Below are 16,485 nucleotides of genomic sequence, written 5' to 3' on the forward strand. Positions count from 1 at the left end.
CTTTTATTGTCAACTTGTAAGCATATATGTGGTGGTGTGAGAGGTAAATGCAAGGGTAGTTGGCCAGGGATTGGAGATGGTTAAAGAAAATGGAGAAAAGTAGGAGATAAGCCAGCTGTTGTTTGCAGATGACACTGCTTGTAGCAGAATCAGAAGAGGGATTGAGGAAGTTAGTGATAGAGTTTGGGAAGGTGTGCAAAAGAAGGAAGTTGAAGATAAATGTGGGTAAAATTAAGGTGATGAGATGTACAAGGGGAGAAAGTGGCAGGAGACTGGAAGTGAGTATTAAGGGAGAGAGACTGGAGGAAGTAGATAGTTTTAGATACTTGGGTGCAAATGTGGCAAGAAAGGGGGGAGTGGAGGTAGAATGTAGATTGAGAGAATGAGTAAATGCCTTGGTGGATTAAAAAGTGTAATGAGGAATAGACATTTGGGAATAGATGCTAAGAAGAGATTGTATGAAGGAGTGATTGTGTCGACAGAACTGTACGGGGCAGAAACATGGAATATAATAGAGGAAGAGATGAGTTTGAATGTGTTTGAAATGAGGTACCTGAGAAGTATTATAGGGGTTACTAGGATGGATATAGTGAGAAATGAGGAGAATGGGAGTGGAAAGGGAGTTGGGAGATAGTGTTGATGAAAGAGTATTGGGATGGTTTGGACACTGAAGTAATGAGTGAAAAAAGACTAGTAAAAGAGGTGTGGAAGGAGTGAACATGAGGGGTCAACCTAGTATGAGATGGATGGATGGGGTAAAAGGAGCTTTGGGAAAGAGGGGAATGTCTGTTGAGGAAGGGCAGGAGAAGACAGAAGATGGGTGAATGGAAAATGGTTGTATATGGATGATGCTGTGATGCATGAAGTGGAATGGGTGGGGGATGGGGGTTGAGGGAGTATGTGTGAGAAATAATTTGATGCAGCCCGAAGGGATTTCTCCTCATCTTTGCCTTTTCTGCATGAGGGGATGGAGAGGGGGAGGGGTTGCCAACTTAATTAAGCGGCCTTGCTGTGGATGTGCTGTGTCTTGTGACACTGCTTCTGACCCAGGGCAGTGGACAAGATGTAGGGATGACCCATCATCCAGGAAGTGCCAAGAAAAGAGGGTGGAGGGGATTGGAATTGGTGGGATTGGTTTTTATGCCTTTATTTTTTGGCTACCTCCCTTATAAGGGAGAAAAAGGCCTTTGGTATAATGATTGTGTATCTATATATCAAGGGCTTTTTCCTCCTTATAAGGGAAGTAGCTACGTCAAAAGACATGTACCCACTCTCACACATTCCACTCTCATCCATCACCCTTGTTTCCCTCTCAACTTGGCTCCTCGTGGATGAAGGGTCATGCCTGTCTCACGCCCACTGCCCTGGGTTAGAAGCAATGTAGCAGGACACACTATTCAGTTCAAGGCCACTTCCCTTAATGGGCAACCTTCCCTCTCCATCCCTTCATGTAGAAAAAGAGAAGATGGGGAGAAATCCCTTTGGGCTGCATCAAGATATCATTCACATGTAACCACTTCCAACTCCCCTGTCCCCTGCCTTCCTTGCATCACTATATCGTCTATACACAGCCATTCTTCACTCACCCCTATCTCTTGGCATCTCCCTTCCTTGCTTAACAGACATTTCCCACCTGCTCAACTCCCCTTTCACCCCATCCATCCAGCTCATCCTTGGTTGTCACCACAAGTTCTCCCCATTCACCTCTACCTTCCACACCTCTTTTACTAATCTTTCTTCATTCTTTCCATGTGTCCAAACCATCCCAATACTTTAATCAACCCTATCTGCCATCTCCTTTTGCACTCACTCTCATCCTCACCTTGTTTCTCACTATCCAACTTCGTAATCCCAATCATACTTCCCTGACATTTCATCTTAACCACATTTAAACTTCTCTTTGCCTTATGTGACTAATGTACATACATATACCAATGGATATTTCCCACTTACAAGGAAGGTAGCGAAAAAACGAAGGCATAAATTCCACGCCCACCCATTCCATCCCCACATACTCCACTCGTATTCAACCCCCCCCATCCCCTCTTATATTGGTTCTTCCTGGATGACGGGCCATCCCTGCATCTCACCCACTACCCTGGGTCAGAGGCAATGTAGCAAGACACAGCACATCCACAGCAAGGCTACTTTGTTTAATCAGTGACCCCTCTCCCGCCCATGCAGAAAAAGAGAAGACAGGGAGAAATCCCTTTGGACTGCATCAAAATATTCAAACTTGCTTCCTCATCCCCCAACCTCTTCCTTTCATGCATCACAACATCTTCAATACAATACCATTCTCCATTCACACCTATCTTCTGTCTTCTCCCTTCCTTCCTCAACAGACATTCCCCCTCTTTCCCAATGCCCCTTTTACCCCATCCATCCATCTCGCCCTTTGGTTGCACCCTCATATTCACTCTTTCCACCTCTGCCTTCCACACCTCTTTTACTAATCTTTCTTTATTCTTTCCATGTGTCCAAACCATCCCAATACTCTTTCATCAACCCCATCTCCCAACTCCCTTTCCACCCGTTCTCCTCCTCACCTCCTCATTTCTCACTATCCAACCTAGTAACCCCTATCATACTTCTCAGGCACCTCATCTCAAACGCATTCAAATTCCTCTCCTATACTTTGTTTCTGCCCCATACAGTGCTGTTGGCACACTCGCTTCATACAATCTCATCATAGCATCAATTCCCAAATGTCTATTTCTCATTACACTTTTTAATCCCCCAAGGCATTTACTTGCTTCTCTCAATCTACATTCTACCTCCACCTTCACTCATCCCTTTCCCGCCACATTCGCACCCAAGTATCTAAAACTATCTACTTCCTCCAGTCTTGCTCCCTTAATACTTGCTTCCAATTTGTTGCCACATTCTCCCCTTGTACATCTTATCACCTTACTTTTACCCACATTTATCTTCAATTGCCTTCTACACAACTTCCCAAACTCTGTCACTACCGTATTTTTCGGACCATAAGGCGCGGGAAAAATCCTTAAAATCGGCCAAAATCGGGTGGTGCGCCTTATCGTGCGGTGTGCCTTATGTGTGGCTTCAGTGCAAAAAAATGCCTCGGACAGTGACGTACTATTTTGACACGTTTTGTAGCTAGCCTGCCGACAGCGATAGTGCATGATAGGCCTAGCAAAAGTTACAACCAAGTTATAACCAAGATGCATGTATCTTGACAAGAAAATTGCGAAAACTTCGACAGTTATCGGGTCCATGCCACAGCATTCATTCACGCTATCATGGCTATGACATGATAGCGTCCACAACACAGACAGCCATTTTGCATTGGTATAGTCTCGCTCCACTCAGACTGTAGTCATTTGGGTATTTTTTTAGTTTCGATCATGGGCGCAATATAGCAATATAAAATTAATCATTAATTTTGTGAATTAAAATGTATTAACGTAATATGCAATTTTGTGGGCGGAAATGAAAATGAAAAATATGCAAATGAACGAAGTCGGTAGCATAGGATCAGGACGCCAACGTCTCTCACGACGACGACAACGTGGACGAGCCGGATGACATTTAATTTGCAGGTAATTATTTATTAAACACAGGTTAGGTTAGACGAATTTATCACCCTTTCATATCTTCGACGTCGGCATCTATCATAACAAACATGGCGTACCATTCGTCCGACACGACTTCGTTACTTACGAAATCTGTTTCAGCACATTTTTTGTTTTTTATTTCCGCTCACAAAATTTCATATTACATTGATACATTATAATTTACAAAATTAATAATTAATTTTTATTGCTATATTGTGCCCATGGTTGAAACTAAAAATTTACCTTCATTTGTAATCTTGCGTTTTTAAGTGAATAGAGAATTCCGGGAATAAAACTGCTAATGTTGGTTTTATTCCCCACAATTCCCGTAATGTGTTTGTTGTTTTTTAGGAGTATTGGCAGGGCAGACCGTCCATGGAGGTGGTCTGATTTCACTGACCAAAATAGATATATCATTTATTTGTGTAATTTTGCTAAATCCCAACCGATTTTTCTCATTCAACAACGAAAATGTTCTGAATGCACTCGCATATGCATGATTATCCGATGACGAGACCAGGTGCGCCTTATGTAAGGACAAGGAATAGCAAATTACGGGTGCGCCTTATGGTACGAATTGCCTTATGGTCCGAAAAATACGGTAACTTCCATAATCCCTCTTCTGATCCTGCCATAAGTGCAGTTTTGTCAGCAAACAAAAACTGGCTTATCTCCCAATTTTCTCCATTTTCTTTAACCATCTCCAGTCCCCGACCCATTCCCCTTGTGTTTACCTCTCACACCATCCCATCCATGTATAAATTGAACAGCCAAGATGACAAAACACATCCCTGATGAAGTCCCACCTTTACTTCAAACCACTCACTATCTTCATTTCTGACTCTAACATAGGCTCTACTACTGTTTTAAAAACTCTTGACTACTCTTAACAGCTCTCCTATCACATATCTGCAATACCTCCCACAGTGCCTTCATGCCTACCCTGTCATAAGCCTTTTACAAATCCATAAAGGCCCAAAAAACATCTTTACCTTTTCCTAAAGCTTTCTCACATATGTCTTACCACAAAAACCTGATCCATGCAACTCATACCTGTCCCAAACTCACACTGTTCCTCACCAATTACTCCCTCTGTTCCTCTCCTAATCTTCTCAATCAGAACCCATAAGCCTTCCCAACTACACTCAACAAAGTGATCCCTCTGAAACTACTACACTCATACTTGTCCCCTTGTACAATGTAAAATTGAACTATACAGGCACTCCTCCAATCCTCCGGCACTCTACCCTCTTTTAAAGATTAAATAACCTCACCATCACTGTACCTTCCATTTTTAGACACTCCACATGACACTCATCCAACCAAGGTGCCTTACCTACTCTCATCATTTTAACAACTGCTTTCACCTCATCTTTCCTTATTTCTCTTCCATTTTCCTCACTCATCACTATCATTTTCTTAGCACTTCACACTGCAACTACCATACCCTCCCTATCCTCCTTCACATTTAGCAACTCTCAAAAATACTCTGCCCATCTTCCTTTTACTGCTGTTTTTTTCCATTATCTCACCATCTGCACCTTTTTCCTTCCCTACTTGATTTGTCTCCTCTTCCTCTCTTAATTTCCTTCCAAAACATCTTTTTATTACTTTCAAAATTTTCTGTCATACCCCATTTCACATCTGGTCTCCTCTTTGCCTCCTTTATCTTATGCTTTACTTCTTTTTGTAGCTCTCATATGATTCCCTTGTCCTATTTTGTATCCAATCTGTGAATGCTTGCTTCTCTTCTACAACCTTCTTTGCCCCCTCATCCCACCACTCAACCCTTCCTTCTATTTCCTCCAGTCCTCCTTGTTCCACACACCAACTTTGCACATCTTGTGACTCTTTAATTGAACCATCCTCATTCCTTCTCTACTCCTAGTTCTACTCAATCCTTCACTTCCTCCCACTCCTCTCTCAGCTTCTTCTTGTACTCCTTTTCTATCTCATTAAAGCAGTTTACTCTAAGCACCTCCCTATCTTCTGTCCTTTTCTTTCTCCATCTATTCTCCACTCTCAACTTACCTTCCACCAAAAATTATCTGATATTCCCCCACTCTCCCCTTAGAACATGTACATCCAAAACTCTTCCTACTATTCTCCTGGTTACCACTATATAGTCCATTAATGCCCTATCTACCACCCTTCCATCCACCACCCTCTCCCATGTGTACTTATGCTTGACTTTCTTCCTAAACACTGTTTTTGCTATTATCAGCTCCGTTTCTAGGCATCTCCACCATCAACTCTCCACTACAATTTTTTCCTGGAACTCCACACTTCCCAACCACTCCATCTATTGGTTCATTTCCTACCCTAGCATTAAGATCTCCCAATACCACTACATTGACATTTTCCCTAAATCCTCTATGCACTTATCTGTGTAGGAATCATGAGGCACGAATGGGTATATGAGGATGCTGGCATAGTAGTCTTGATTATATTTATTTTGTAGTTTTAGCCAAGTGTCCCCCATATTCTGTGAACTGGCTTGATCATATTTTCTGTAGTTATTAATATTCAGAGTGAAAGAGAACAAGTAATACAGCTGTAGTTTTATGTTTTATAATGCAAGTATTGTGGTGCATCATTGAATCATCATATATCACCACAAGAATTTGACTCATAGTGAAGAGGTTAAATCTATCTAAAAAGTCTTCCTTTCCTCTACACTCTTCTCACTACCAGGCCCATATACACTTGCAAAAACCCACATTTCCCTTCCCAGTTTCACCTTCATCTACAGTAACCTTAAAGAAACCTTCCAGTCCACCACACGTTTACCTATCTCTTCACTTACTACTGTAGTATAGCCGCCCCATGTCATCCTTGTCCTCTCTTCACTTCCGACACCCTCCCAACTACACTCCCAAACTAAACTTGCCCCTCCCTTTCAACTGTTTCATTCAGTGCCACCCCATCTGGGGTATTGGCTGCATGTTATTGTGGGGTTAAAAGCTGCTCAGTAGCATGCAGCTGATACTTCAGGGTCTATATGGGTGCCCCTACAGACCAAAGCCACGCATCATTTTGTCTGTGATAGAGAAAATCCCGTTCATAGAGAAAAAATTGTCCTGTACCACTTCTCTGAATATTATTATTTTATTTATTTATTTATTTGTTTATTTTTCATTCCCTGTGGTGGGGAAAAGAATCCCACCCCCACCCATAAAAAAGGGGGGGGGAGGGGGTGGTGGTCTGGGAGTTTTCAAACCAGAACCCTAAGGTTTGGGTCTTTTAATGTGCATAGTTGTTGTACAGATGAGAGTAAAAAGGAAGAGATAGGCAGTATGTGTGTGAGTGACTAATGAACATACATATACCAATCAGCTTAGGACATTGCAATCTAGTGTCCACTCTAGCTAAATAAAGTAATCTGGCATTAATAAGAAAAGTTTGTCAATGATGTTACCTTGTTAAGTGTTTATACAAATTGATCATGAACAAAATTCTGGTACTATTTTATAAAACTAAATTGAATTTTTTCAGGATCTACTGGATCTTCTTTGAACACTAGTGCTTTGGATGAAGGAATATTGATAGACTAGGATGATTTTGATAGTTCCTGTTGGACTTGAAGACTGGTAATATTAATTTGGTTCAAGAAAGAAGAATAGGACTATCATAAGAAAGGATCTGAAACAAAAACAAAAAATACAAGAAACATTGGTGTAATGGAAGAATGAGGTTTCGAAGTACTGCTTGTTCACTTATCTTAATCCTTTTTGTCATAACACACCTGGTGACTGCAGTGATTCTATGCCTTTTTTTAACCATTTCCATACGGTGACGTCTACGTAGGCGGCATGAGGAGCAAGTGGGTACTCGATGATGCCAACGTCGCCATCTTGATTATATTTATTGTAGTCGTACCTACATAATTTTCATTCTCTCTAAACTGGCTTCATCAGTTTTCTATGGTTATCAAAATACATGGGTGAAAGAGAACGAACGATTGAGCACTGACTTTATTTTTTATAATGCGATTATTATGACACAACATCGCACGTCGGGCAGCTAAAGCTGCCAGACGTGCGATGTGCCCCGGAGTGAAGAGGTTAACCACTTCACTCCAGGCCAAAATCTCGCGGGCAGCATTAGCTGCCAGACGTACGATGTTGCGTCATAATACTCGCATAATAAAAAATAGTCACCGCTTATATCGATCGTTCTCTCTTTCACCCGTGAATTTTGATAACCATAGAAAATGTGATGAAGCCAATTTAGAGAGTATGTCAGTTACGCAGGGACAACTACAATAAATATAATCAAGATGCTGATATGGCAGCCTCGCGTATCCACTTGCTCCCCATGCCACCTACGTAGGCGGCACCGTATGGAAGGGGTTAAGAGTTCCAAAAGCAAGATCTGTATGGTAGCTGCTTAAGTGTCATGATTATTGGGGGGAGGGGCAGGATTTTTGCTTGTGAACATGACCAGTAAGGGTGGTGTGTAAATCAAGCTATCGCCTGATGGTATTTTCACACGAGGCCCTGTGCCCACAAATCTACCCACCCTACTACCACTCAGATGAAAGGTTAAAAACTAAAATACATATACTAAAGGCTTTTTCCCTGTTACAAGGGAGGTAGCCAAAAAACAAGACATAAAAATGACTTCTACCCATTCCATCCCCAACATACTCCACTCCCATCCACCCCCTTCCCTCCCTCTTATCTTGGCACCTCCTGGATGACTGGTCATCCCTGCATCTCCACACCCCTGGGCAGGGCCCCAACAAGGGGAGGGGCAGGGGGGGGGGGACACTTTTGGTGAAAAGAAGATAAATCAAATTCCCCCTAATGTACTTTTGATGCATGATTTATTCATCATGAGTTGTGTACATGAATGATGTGTTTATAAACATTTTGTGGATGAATGTTACATGTGAATCGTGTTAGTGACCATCAAATGTGGAAGGTAGTGGTGGTGTGGGGGGGCGGGACTTACCCATGTCGTGGCCCTGCCCCTGGGTCAGAAACAGTGTCAGAAGACACAGCACATTCACAGTAAGGCAGCTTCATTAAATCAGTGCCCCCCCCCCTCTCTGTCCCCTTTACCTCAAACCACTCGCACACTCCATTTCTAACCCTAACACAAGCTCCACTACTCTCATAAAAACTCTTGACTGCTCTTAAAAGCTTTCCTCTTATCCCATATATCTGCAATACCTCCCACAGTGCCTTCCTGTCTACCTTGTCATAAGCCTTTTCCAAATCCATAAAAGCCCAAAAAACATCCTTACCTTTTCCTAAAGCTTTCTCACATATATGTCTTACCACAAAAATTATTAATGTTATTAATAAATCCATATAATTTTTCTTCAAAAAGAGGCTTAAAATGTAAATTTTCCTGAGTGGCAGCTGGAGGAGCTCATAAATTGCTTCCATGACTTTTTCCTCTCACATATCTTATTAGTCTTCCATATGGACCTTAAAGTATAACATTAGAATGCGATTGTCATGAAATTTTTAATAATGAATAACCTCACTGTTCCAGTGCCAGGTCACTAATAAGCAAAATCTCAAACACAGCAGAGAGATTTAATATGTAGTGAGACAAGTGTTGAATTTGGATTAAACTTGGATTCTTGATTGACTGAATTTAGTCCATATATTAATGTGTATTGTCCACTCATTTAAATTTTGTTTAGATATGTAATATATTACTCTCACACACACACACAAATGTATATACATATACCTTAAGGCCATTTTCCCCTTTTTAAGTCAGGGTGGCCATGTCAAAGCAATGCACCTGCTTCATACACAATATCTAGTTATCCACTTCAGTACAAGTCTAATTCTTGTGCACAGCGTTAGATGCCATATGAACGATGTATCACACTATTCGCATCATAAAATATAAAGTCACTGCTCTATTACTCATTCTCTTTTACTCTGAGTAATAATAAACACAGAAAACCTGATCAGACCAGTTCACAGAATCTAGGGATAACTCGTGTACAGCTGCAAAAAATATATATAATCAAGATGCCAATGCCTGCATCCTCATGATGCCTATGTAGGCGTAATTGTACCGAAGTGGTTAATATGTATATATATATATATATTCCATAATTCATCTTATTGACATTTGTGCAAAAACTCGTTGTCTCCAGTACGACAGGTGAATGGTTTGAATATCATACTAAATATATATGATTTCATAGATTTTGTTACTCATTAACCTTAGCTACACTGGAAGAAAAATTGCAGCAGTTTGTTAGATATATTCCAAAATATGATAAGTTATCTTTAGGCCACCTTCCATCCAAGGGGCGAGAGGCCTTTTGGCCTATATACAGTGTTCACGATAAATTTGATTTGTATTTATTTTTATTTTATTTTATTATTATTATTATTATTATTATTATTTTTTTTTTTTTTTTTTTTTTTTTTTTTTTATATATATATATATATATATATATATATATATATATATATATATATATATATATATACTACTATTAGCAGGTGTGAGAGCTAGAGGGCATGGACAACTGGAAAGCACTGGAATATTAGAAGAGTGACCTGCATCATCATGATTCGTGCCAGATTAGAAAATTCGGAAAACTTAACTAGAGCTCAGTGTTCCTTGAAGACCATGAGATGTGAGCTGGAGAATTGCGACGGAAATGTGGAAGCAGTGGCTAGCAGGAAGGGTCATACCAGGCATTCTGACTGTCCACACAACTAAAATTCATCAAGAAGCTGCAAAAAAGGTGCAGCAAGATCCAGGCAAGGCAATACAGACCTAGGCAAGAGAGATGGGCATCAGAGTGGCAACTATGAAGAAAGCACTGAATGAGGATATTCACTAATCCTCATACAAGGGGTGCAAGGGTCAACTACTCACTGCCAAGGCCTAAGAGCTGCCATATGAAAGCCAAGAAACTCCTCAACAAGGTCAAACACCCAGTCGAGCTGGGGATGCTCTGGTTCTCAGACAAGAAGAACTTCTGCCAGGACCTGTTGTTACAATGTGCAGAACAACAGGTGGCTAGCCTATAATCTGCACGAAGTCCTGCACTTCATGAAGACCAAGTTCCCTCAAACTGTGATGGTCATGCTGTCCCACATCTTTGAAGAGGGACTCGCACTCACTTCAGATGGCTATACTGTATTGAGTTGCTGTCCACTGTTGTTAAGCACTGGGTGGAGAGGGTGGCTGCAGGAAGACCATACATGTGGCAGCAGGATTCTGCTTTGTGTCACACCTCTGGGAAAACCCAGAAGTGTCTGTCTGAGAACTTTTACGACTTCACCAGTCCCAACATCTGGCCCCCAACTTGCCTGATTACAACCCCATGGACTATGTGTGGGGCACAGTTGAAAAAGACACCAATTGTACTGCCTGTAACACCAAGGACAAGCTGATTGCCAGGATCAAACTGGTGTTCAGGTGTATCTCGAAGGATACCGTGAAGGCAGAGTGCTGCAGGTTCAGGTCCCGCCTGGAGGCCGTGGTGGAGGCTTAGGGTGGCTTCTTTGAGTGAGCTGTATTTGGCGAGAGATCCTCTAAGAGATAGAATTTGAATTTTGAGAATGCATAAATTTTTGGCCAAGATATGACAATTTTTCTTTTCTGTAAGTGTCAAATTTATCCTGAACACCCTGTATATGTCTGTTAGAATTAGAAATGGAGATAATGAGTGGGTAGAGGTAAAAAAAAAAGGAGATAAGCCAGTTGTTAGCTAACAACACTGCTTGTAGCAGAATCAAAGGAGTGATTAAGTTGTGATGGAGTTTAGGAAGGTGTGAGAGAGAAGAATGTTGAAGGTAAATATGGCTAAAAGATGATGAGATGTACAAGAGAGGATGGTAGCAATTTGGAAATGATTAATAAAGGAGAGAGGCTGGAGGAGGTAAATAGCTGTATATACTTGGGGTTGCATGTGGTGGGAAAGGGTGTAGTGGAGGTAGAGGTAGATTATAGATTGAGAGAGGCAAGTAATTGTTTTTCCCCCTTTCAAGAGAGGTAGCCAAAAAGAAAAAGACATAAAAACCATAGGAAGTGTAATGAGAAACATTTGGGAATATATGCTAAATGGAGATTGCATGAAGGGGTGATTGTGCTGACAGTATTGTATGGGGGCAAAAACATGGAACATAAGAGAGGAAGAGTTTAAATGTGAGATGAAATATCTGAGAAATATGGTGTGGTTACAAGGCTGGTAGAGTGAGAAATGATGAGAGTAGGGGGTGAAAAAGGAGTTGGAAGATGGGGCTGATGAGAGTATTGAGATGGTTTGGACACATGGAAAGAATGACGAAAGATTGTGTGGAAGACAGGTGGATGGAGTGAACATGGGGGGGTGACCAAAGATGAGATGGATGGATGGGGTGAAAGGGGCATTGAGAAAGAGGGGATGTCTATTGAGGAAGGGAGAAGGCAGAAGATAGGGGTGAGTGGAGAATTGTTGTATATGGATGATAATGTAATGCATAGAAGGGAGTGGGCGGGGGATGAGGGGTTAAGGAGTGGTTTACATGTGAATGATATTCTGATGCAGCCCAAAGGGATTTCTCCATCTTTAATGTTTCTACATGAGGGGGGTTGCTGATTAAATGAAGTGGCCTTGCTGTGTGTTGCTGCATTGCTTCTGACCCAAGGCAATGGGCAAGATGCAGGGATGAACCCGTCTTCCAGGAGGAGCCAAGATAAGAGGAAGGGAGGGGTGAAGTATGTGTGGATGAATTGGGTGGAAGTGGAATTATGCTTTTTGACTTTGTCTACCCCCTCTGTAAGGGGGGAAAAAGCTCTTGGTACGTGTATCTATGTGGATTGTTAGTAATAATGAGTACTGCATAAAGTTTAATTTCTTAGAAACCATACAAAGGTTTCTAGGAAGAAATAGGCCATTGACTCTGGTACTTATTGTGGTGTGAATGTAAATGTGGTACAGACGGGGGTGCGCAGTTGGGACCACTGATCTGCATAACACCTGGATCGAGTATACGGGCCGTGGGCTGCCCCAGGAGTGAGGCGGGCAGGCGGGACATGGCCGCCATATTGGTAGTATCAAAACATTAGCACGTGTGAACCGCTCCGCCGGTCATGGGAGCTGTCGTGTTACTCTCGTGGCCTATGTGGCTGGTATGGGCTGCGTGCTAGTGATGCGATCTGTAAATAATTTTTCCTGTGTGGTTTATGAAACAGTACATGTCTACATGTACCGGTATTTGACCATAAAAGTAGTCAAACAAGTACGCTAAAACTGACATAAACAAGAGAACATGTAGATGTTTTAACTTGTATCCACTGATCTGCATAACAATATAGATCAGTGGTTGTATCCTATGTACATTATTTTGTGCAGAGCATAAATTAGGCCTTCACGTGTGTGTGTGAGTGTGACAACATGTTAAAATCTCAATCTCTCGAATATTGACAAGCAGTCATCCAAGATCTAAGGATTTAGACCTTGCAGTCATCTTCGGCGTTTTTCGAAATCTAGTCATCTGGTCATTGAAATGCACACAGTTAATTACTGGATTACAATTACTTTATTTGCACAACTAACTACACATGTATTTCAACAAACAAATTTCACCTGTCACTAAACATACACGTATCCACAATATTCCAAGAAACCTCCAGTGAATCTTTACAGAACAAAACCTACATTAGTATTTATTGTGAATATTGCTATTGTATCGCGTACAGCACATTACAGGTGCCTTAAATATTGGACGATAGTGATATGGATATGCATCGGTGCTTTTGAAACAATATATTTCACATCGATCCTGAAACAGAAACTTTGACACGGAAATCGTTCAGTAAAAAGAATGTACATACATCAGTTACAATAGTACTAGTAGTTCATATTCATTAAATAGAAACGAAGACACATACCCGCTATGTTTGGTCATGAAAAATCATACTCTTCCGTAACAGTAGTTGAGACCGGTAGATGGATAAATTCTTATGAGTTGAAACATAATAGTACATGGTACCCTTAATTTTTGTAGTCTCTACAAGACCATAAGTCACAAGAATACATGACAGCAGTTCAGCATGGACGTCTTTAGCGCAACAGCAGTCTTTTGTCGCCATGGCTACTGGCCACCTGACAGCTAATTTAATTGTAATCATCACTGGCCACAATCATGTTGGGCCCTCCCACATGGGACAAGGTGTATATCAAAATAGCAATACAAACAATATATTGATAGTTATTACCTCTAGCAGAAATAACCATTTATATACATAAATATTGATGTTGGCTGAGCATACAAATATATAATTTATGACAGTGTATATTATACAAAATGGATGTATACACATTATACGATATACAGATATATATTCAAGGAATGTTACAGACAACAAATGGGATGATAATATATAGTAAAAATATTATAGGGATAATAATAGATCTATACTAGCATTTAAAGGAATAAATATCCCTATAATATTTGATTACTGTACTGCTTATCGTTATTGGTGCTTGAATAAAACAAGTTTTGATAACTGCTTCCTCACTTTGACACTGGTTACTTTTTGAGAATACAATTTGGAGATATGATGGAGCCTGATTTTGCAGAAGCACGTGACGATACACTTGATCATATTGGCGATATGGTTAGAATCCGGGGTTGTGTCGAACATGTGGTCGCTGAGAGAGGAAAATAGGGGGACGGCTGCAAGGTGACTCAGGACTGTGACTGCTATGGTGGCAGGTACATTTGCTGCTTTTGGGGGCTCTCCGTTGTTGACCTTGAGAATGCGTTGGAAACATTTTTCAGTTACCTCACAAACTCTGATAACACTGTCAGCAACTCGCACCAGTCCTCCGTGGTCTTTGCGAGACACTAGACCGTACTTCTGCTGATCAGTATCATCATCAGGAGATGCGCGCAAGGCACCGATGCAGGTAGGGCATCGCACACGTCTCTCCACCATCCTAACTACATAACCTGCTATGTAACCAACTGCAGCTTCCTTGTATGGGGACAATGGGTCAAAATCAGGGGCATCAGACAGGTCACTCAAAGAGTATGTAACGCTCGGGGGGGGGTAGTAGTTTTGGTTCGGAACAACGGCAGGACAAATGAAAATCAACACAAAATATCTAATCTCTTTCTTTTGGTAATTAGCCACAAGGTGCGACACTAGAAGTGTCACATGAGAAATATAGGTGAAGCTCGGACTAAGGCCATAGCTTAGTGGAGCTTATGGTTGTAGCTGCTATGACGTAGAGCCTAACGTCAGCGAGGCGGTAGCAGATGATGACGGCGAGGCTCGATGGGACGGCTAGAAGATTGGACGAGATGATGTTGTGTGTGTGGGTCGGTACTGTTCTGCCCATCTCTGCGAAACGCCGGCCTTTTAAGGGAGGCTGGCGGGAACGTGAGGAGCTTTCAAAGTTCCTGATTGGCTGACCGCTGGCTGGCAGGGACACCCTTGCGAACTACGCTTGCCAACTACAGGAAATTGGAAAGGCTAGTTCCGAAGATTACTATGATCAGTGTGTGACGGTTGGTAAGATGCATCACGTCACTACACCAATCCGCCCGCGGTTCGACCGAGGGCGTCGAGGCGGAGATGGAGCGGCGCGCGCGACGTACTTGAACCGGTCTGGCCTTCGGATCAATCGTCCCGAACGAGTGGTCATGCCGTCAGGGGGCATGTCTGGCGAGGAGGGCCTTGATGGAGGGGGGCTCGAGTGCAGGGTGGTGTTGTCGAGGTCGGAGGCCTGGTGATGGGAAGTCGGTTGAGTATGGAGCTGTGAAGACATAAGGTTGGGTGAGAATTGTTGCATTGCATGGTCGAGCGGGGACGTGGGGTGGGGAGGATCTTGGGGGGGGGGGGTGCCGGGAACAGTTGTAGAAGGGTGTGGTTGTGGGATAGGAGAAGGATAAGGGTTCGCCGTAGCGTACGCGTGATCTCTGTGATTTTAGGGGGGTTGCTGCAGGTGCTGTGGTGGTGGGGAGTTAGGGGCAGGAGGGGAGTATTGTATTGGAGGGTATATTTTTCCGGGGGATGGGGAATGACTTGGTTCGGTGGCGAGGATGGGGTTAGGACCATGTTGTAAGAGGTATTGTAGTGGCCCTGGAGGTTTGGCAGGGGGAGTGGTGGGGAGGTGGGGCGGCTTGAGCCTGTCGATGGAGACGCGATCCGGTTTGGCATCTCGGTTGATCACGAAGTGTTTTGTTGATCTGGTGAGGACTCGGAAGGGGCCATCGTATGGGCGTTGAAGAGGAGTTCGTTTGGAGTCTCGCCTGAGTAAGACGTAGTCACTTGTAGACAGGGCCGGGGGAAGGTGCTCCGGTTGAGGTTGTGGTGGGCGAGTGGGGGTTGGACGGGTGTTGGCGAATGTCTCCTTGATAAATTGGAGGAGGGCGTGACGGTCAGGATCGCCGACGGCAGGCGTGGCAATTTCCTCAGGGAGGCGAAGGTTCTCAGCGTAAAATAGCTGAGATGGGGAAATGTCGTTGTCGACCTTTGGTGTGACGCGGATCGTGAGAAGCACCAGGGGAAGGGCGTCGACCCAATCGCATGAAGGTTGTGCCTTAAGCGACTCCTTCAGTTGGCGGTGGAACCGTTCCACGACTCCATTGGCTTGGGGGTGGTAAGCGGTAGTCCGGTTGCGTTTGGTGCCAAGGAACCTGAGGAGGCTGGACCATAGGTCAGATTCGAACTGAGGGCCCCTATCGATGACAATGATGTGAGGTGCGCCGAATCTGGATACCCAACCGGAGAGGAAAGCATGGGTGGTCGTCTCGGCGGATATATCCGGAAGGGGGATCGCTTCTGGCCACCTGGTGTACCTGTCGATACACGTAAGGAGGTAACGCATGCCACGAGAAGGCGGAAGGGGGCCCACAATGTCCACATTGACTGACTGGAAACGTGCCGTGGGTGTAGGAAAACGCTGGAGTGGTACGTGGAC

The 16,485-nt window shown here is 42.9% G+C and overlaps 1 protein-coding gene across 1 annotated transcript in view; it reads left to right on the forward strand.

Annotated features, from left to right (window-relative positions):
* LOC143023169 (kinetochore-associated protein 1-like) overlaps window positions 1–9,732 on the forward strand; it is a 182,299-nt gene extending 172,567 nt beyond the window's left edge. The window contains exon 30 of the mRNA XM_076181690.1: window positions 7,074–9,732. Within this exon, the coding sequence (XP_076037805.1) occupies window positions 7,074–7,094 (21 nt within the window). The 3' untranslated portion in view covers window positions 7,095–9,732. The remainder of the gene's footprint in view (window positions 1–7,073) is intronic.
* Window positions 9,733–16,485: the final 6,753 nt, after the last annotated feature.

This window comes from Oratosquilla oratoria, unplaced genomic scaffold (assembly GCF_046742065.1).
Source record: "Oratosquilla oratoria isolate Oo_2021 unplaced genomic scaffold, ASM4674206v1 SCAFFOLD45, whole genome shotgun sequence".
NCBI lineage: Eukaryota > Metazoa > Arthropoda > Malacostraca > Stomatopoda > Squillidae > Oratosquilla > Oratosquilla oratoria.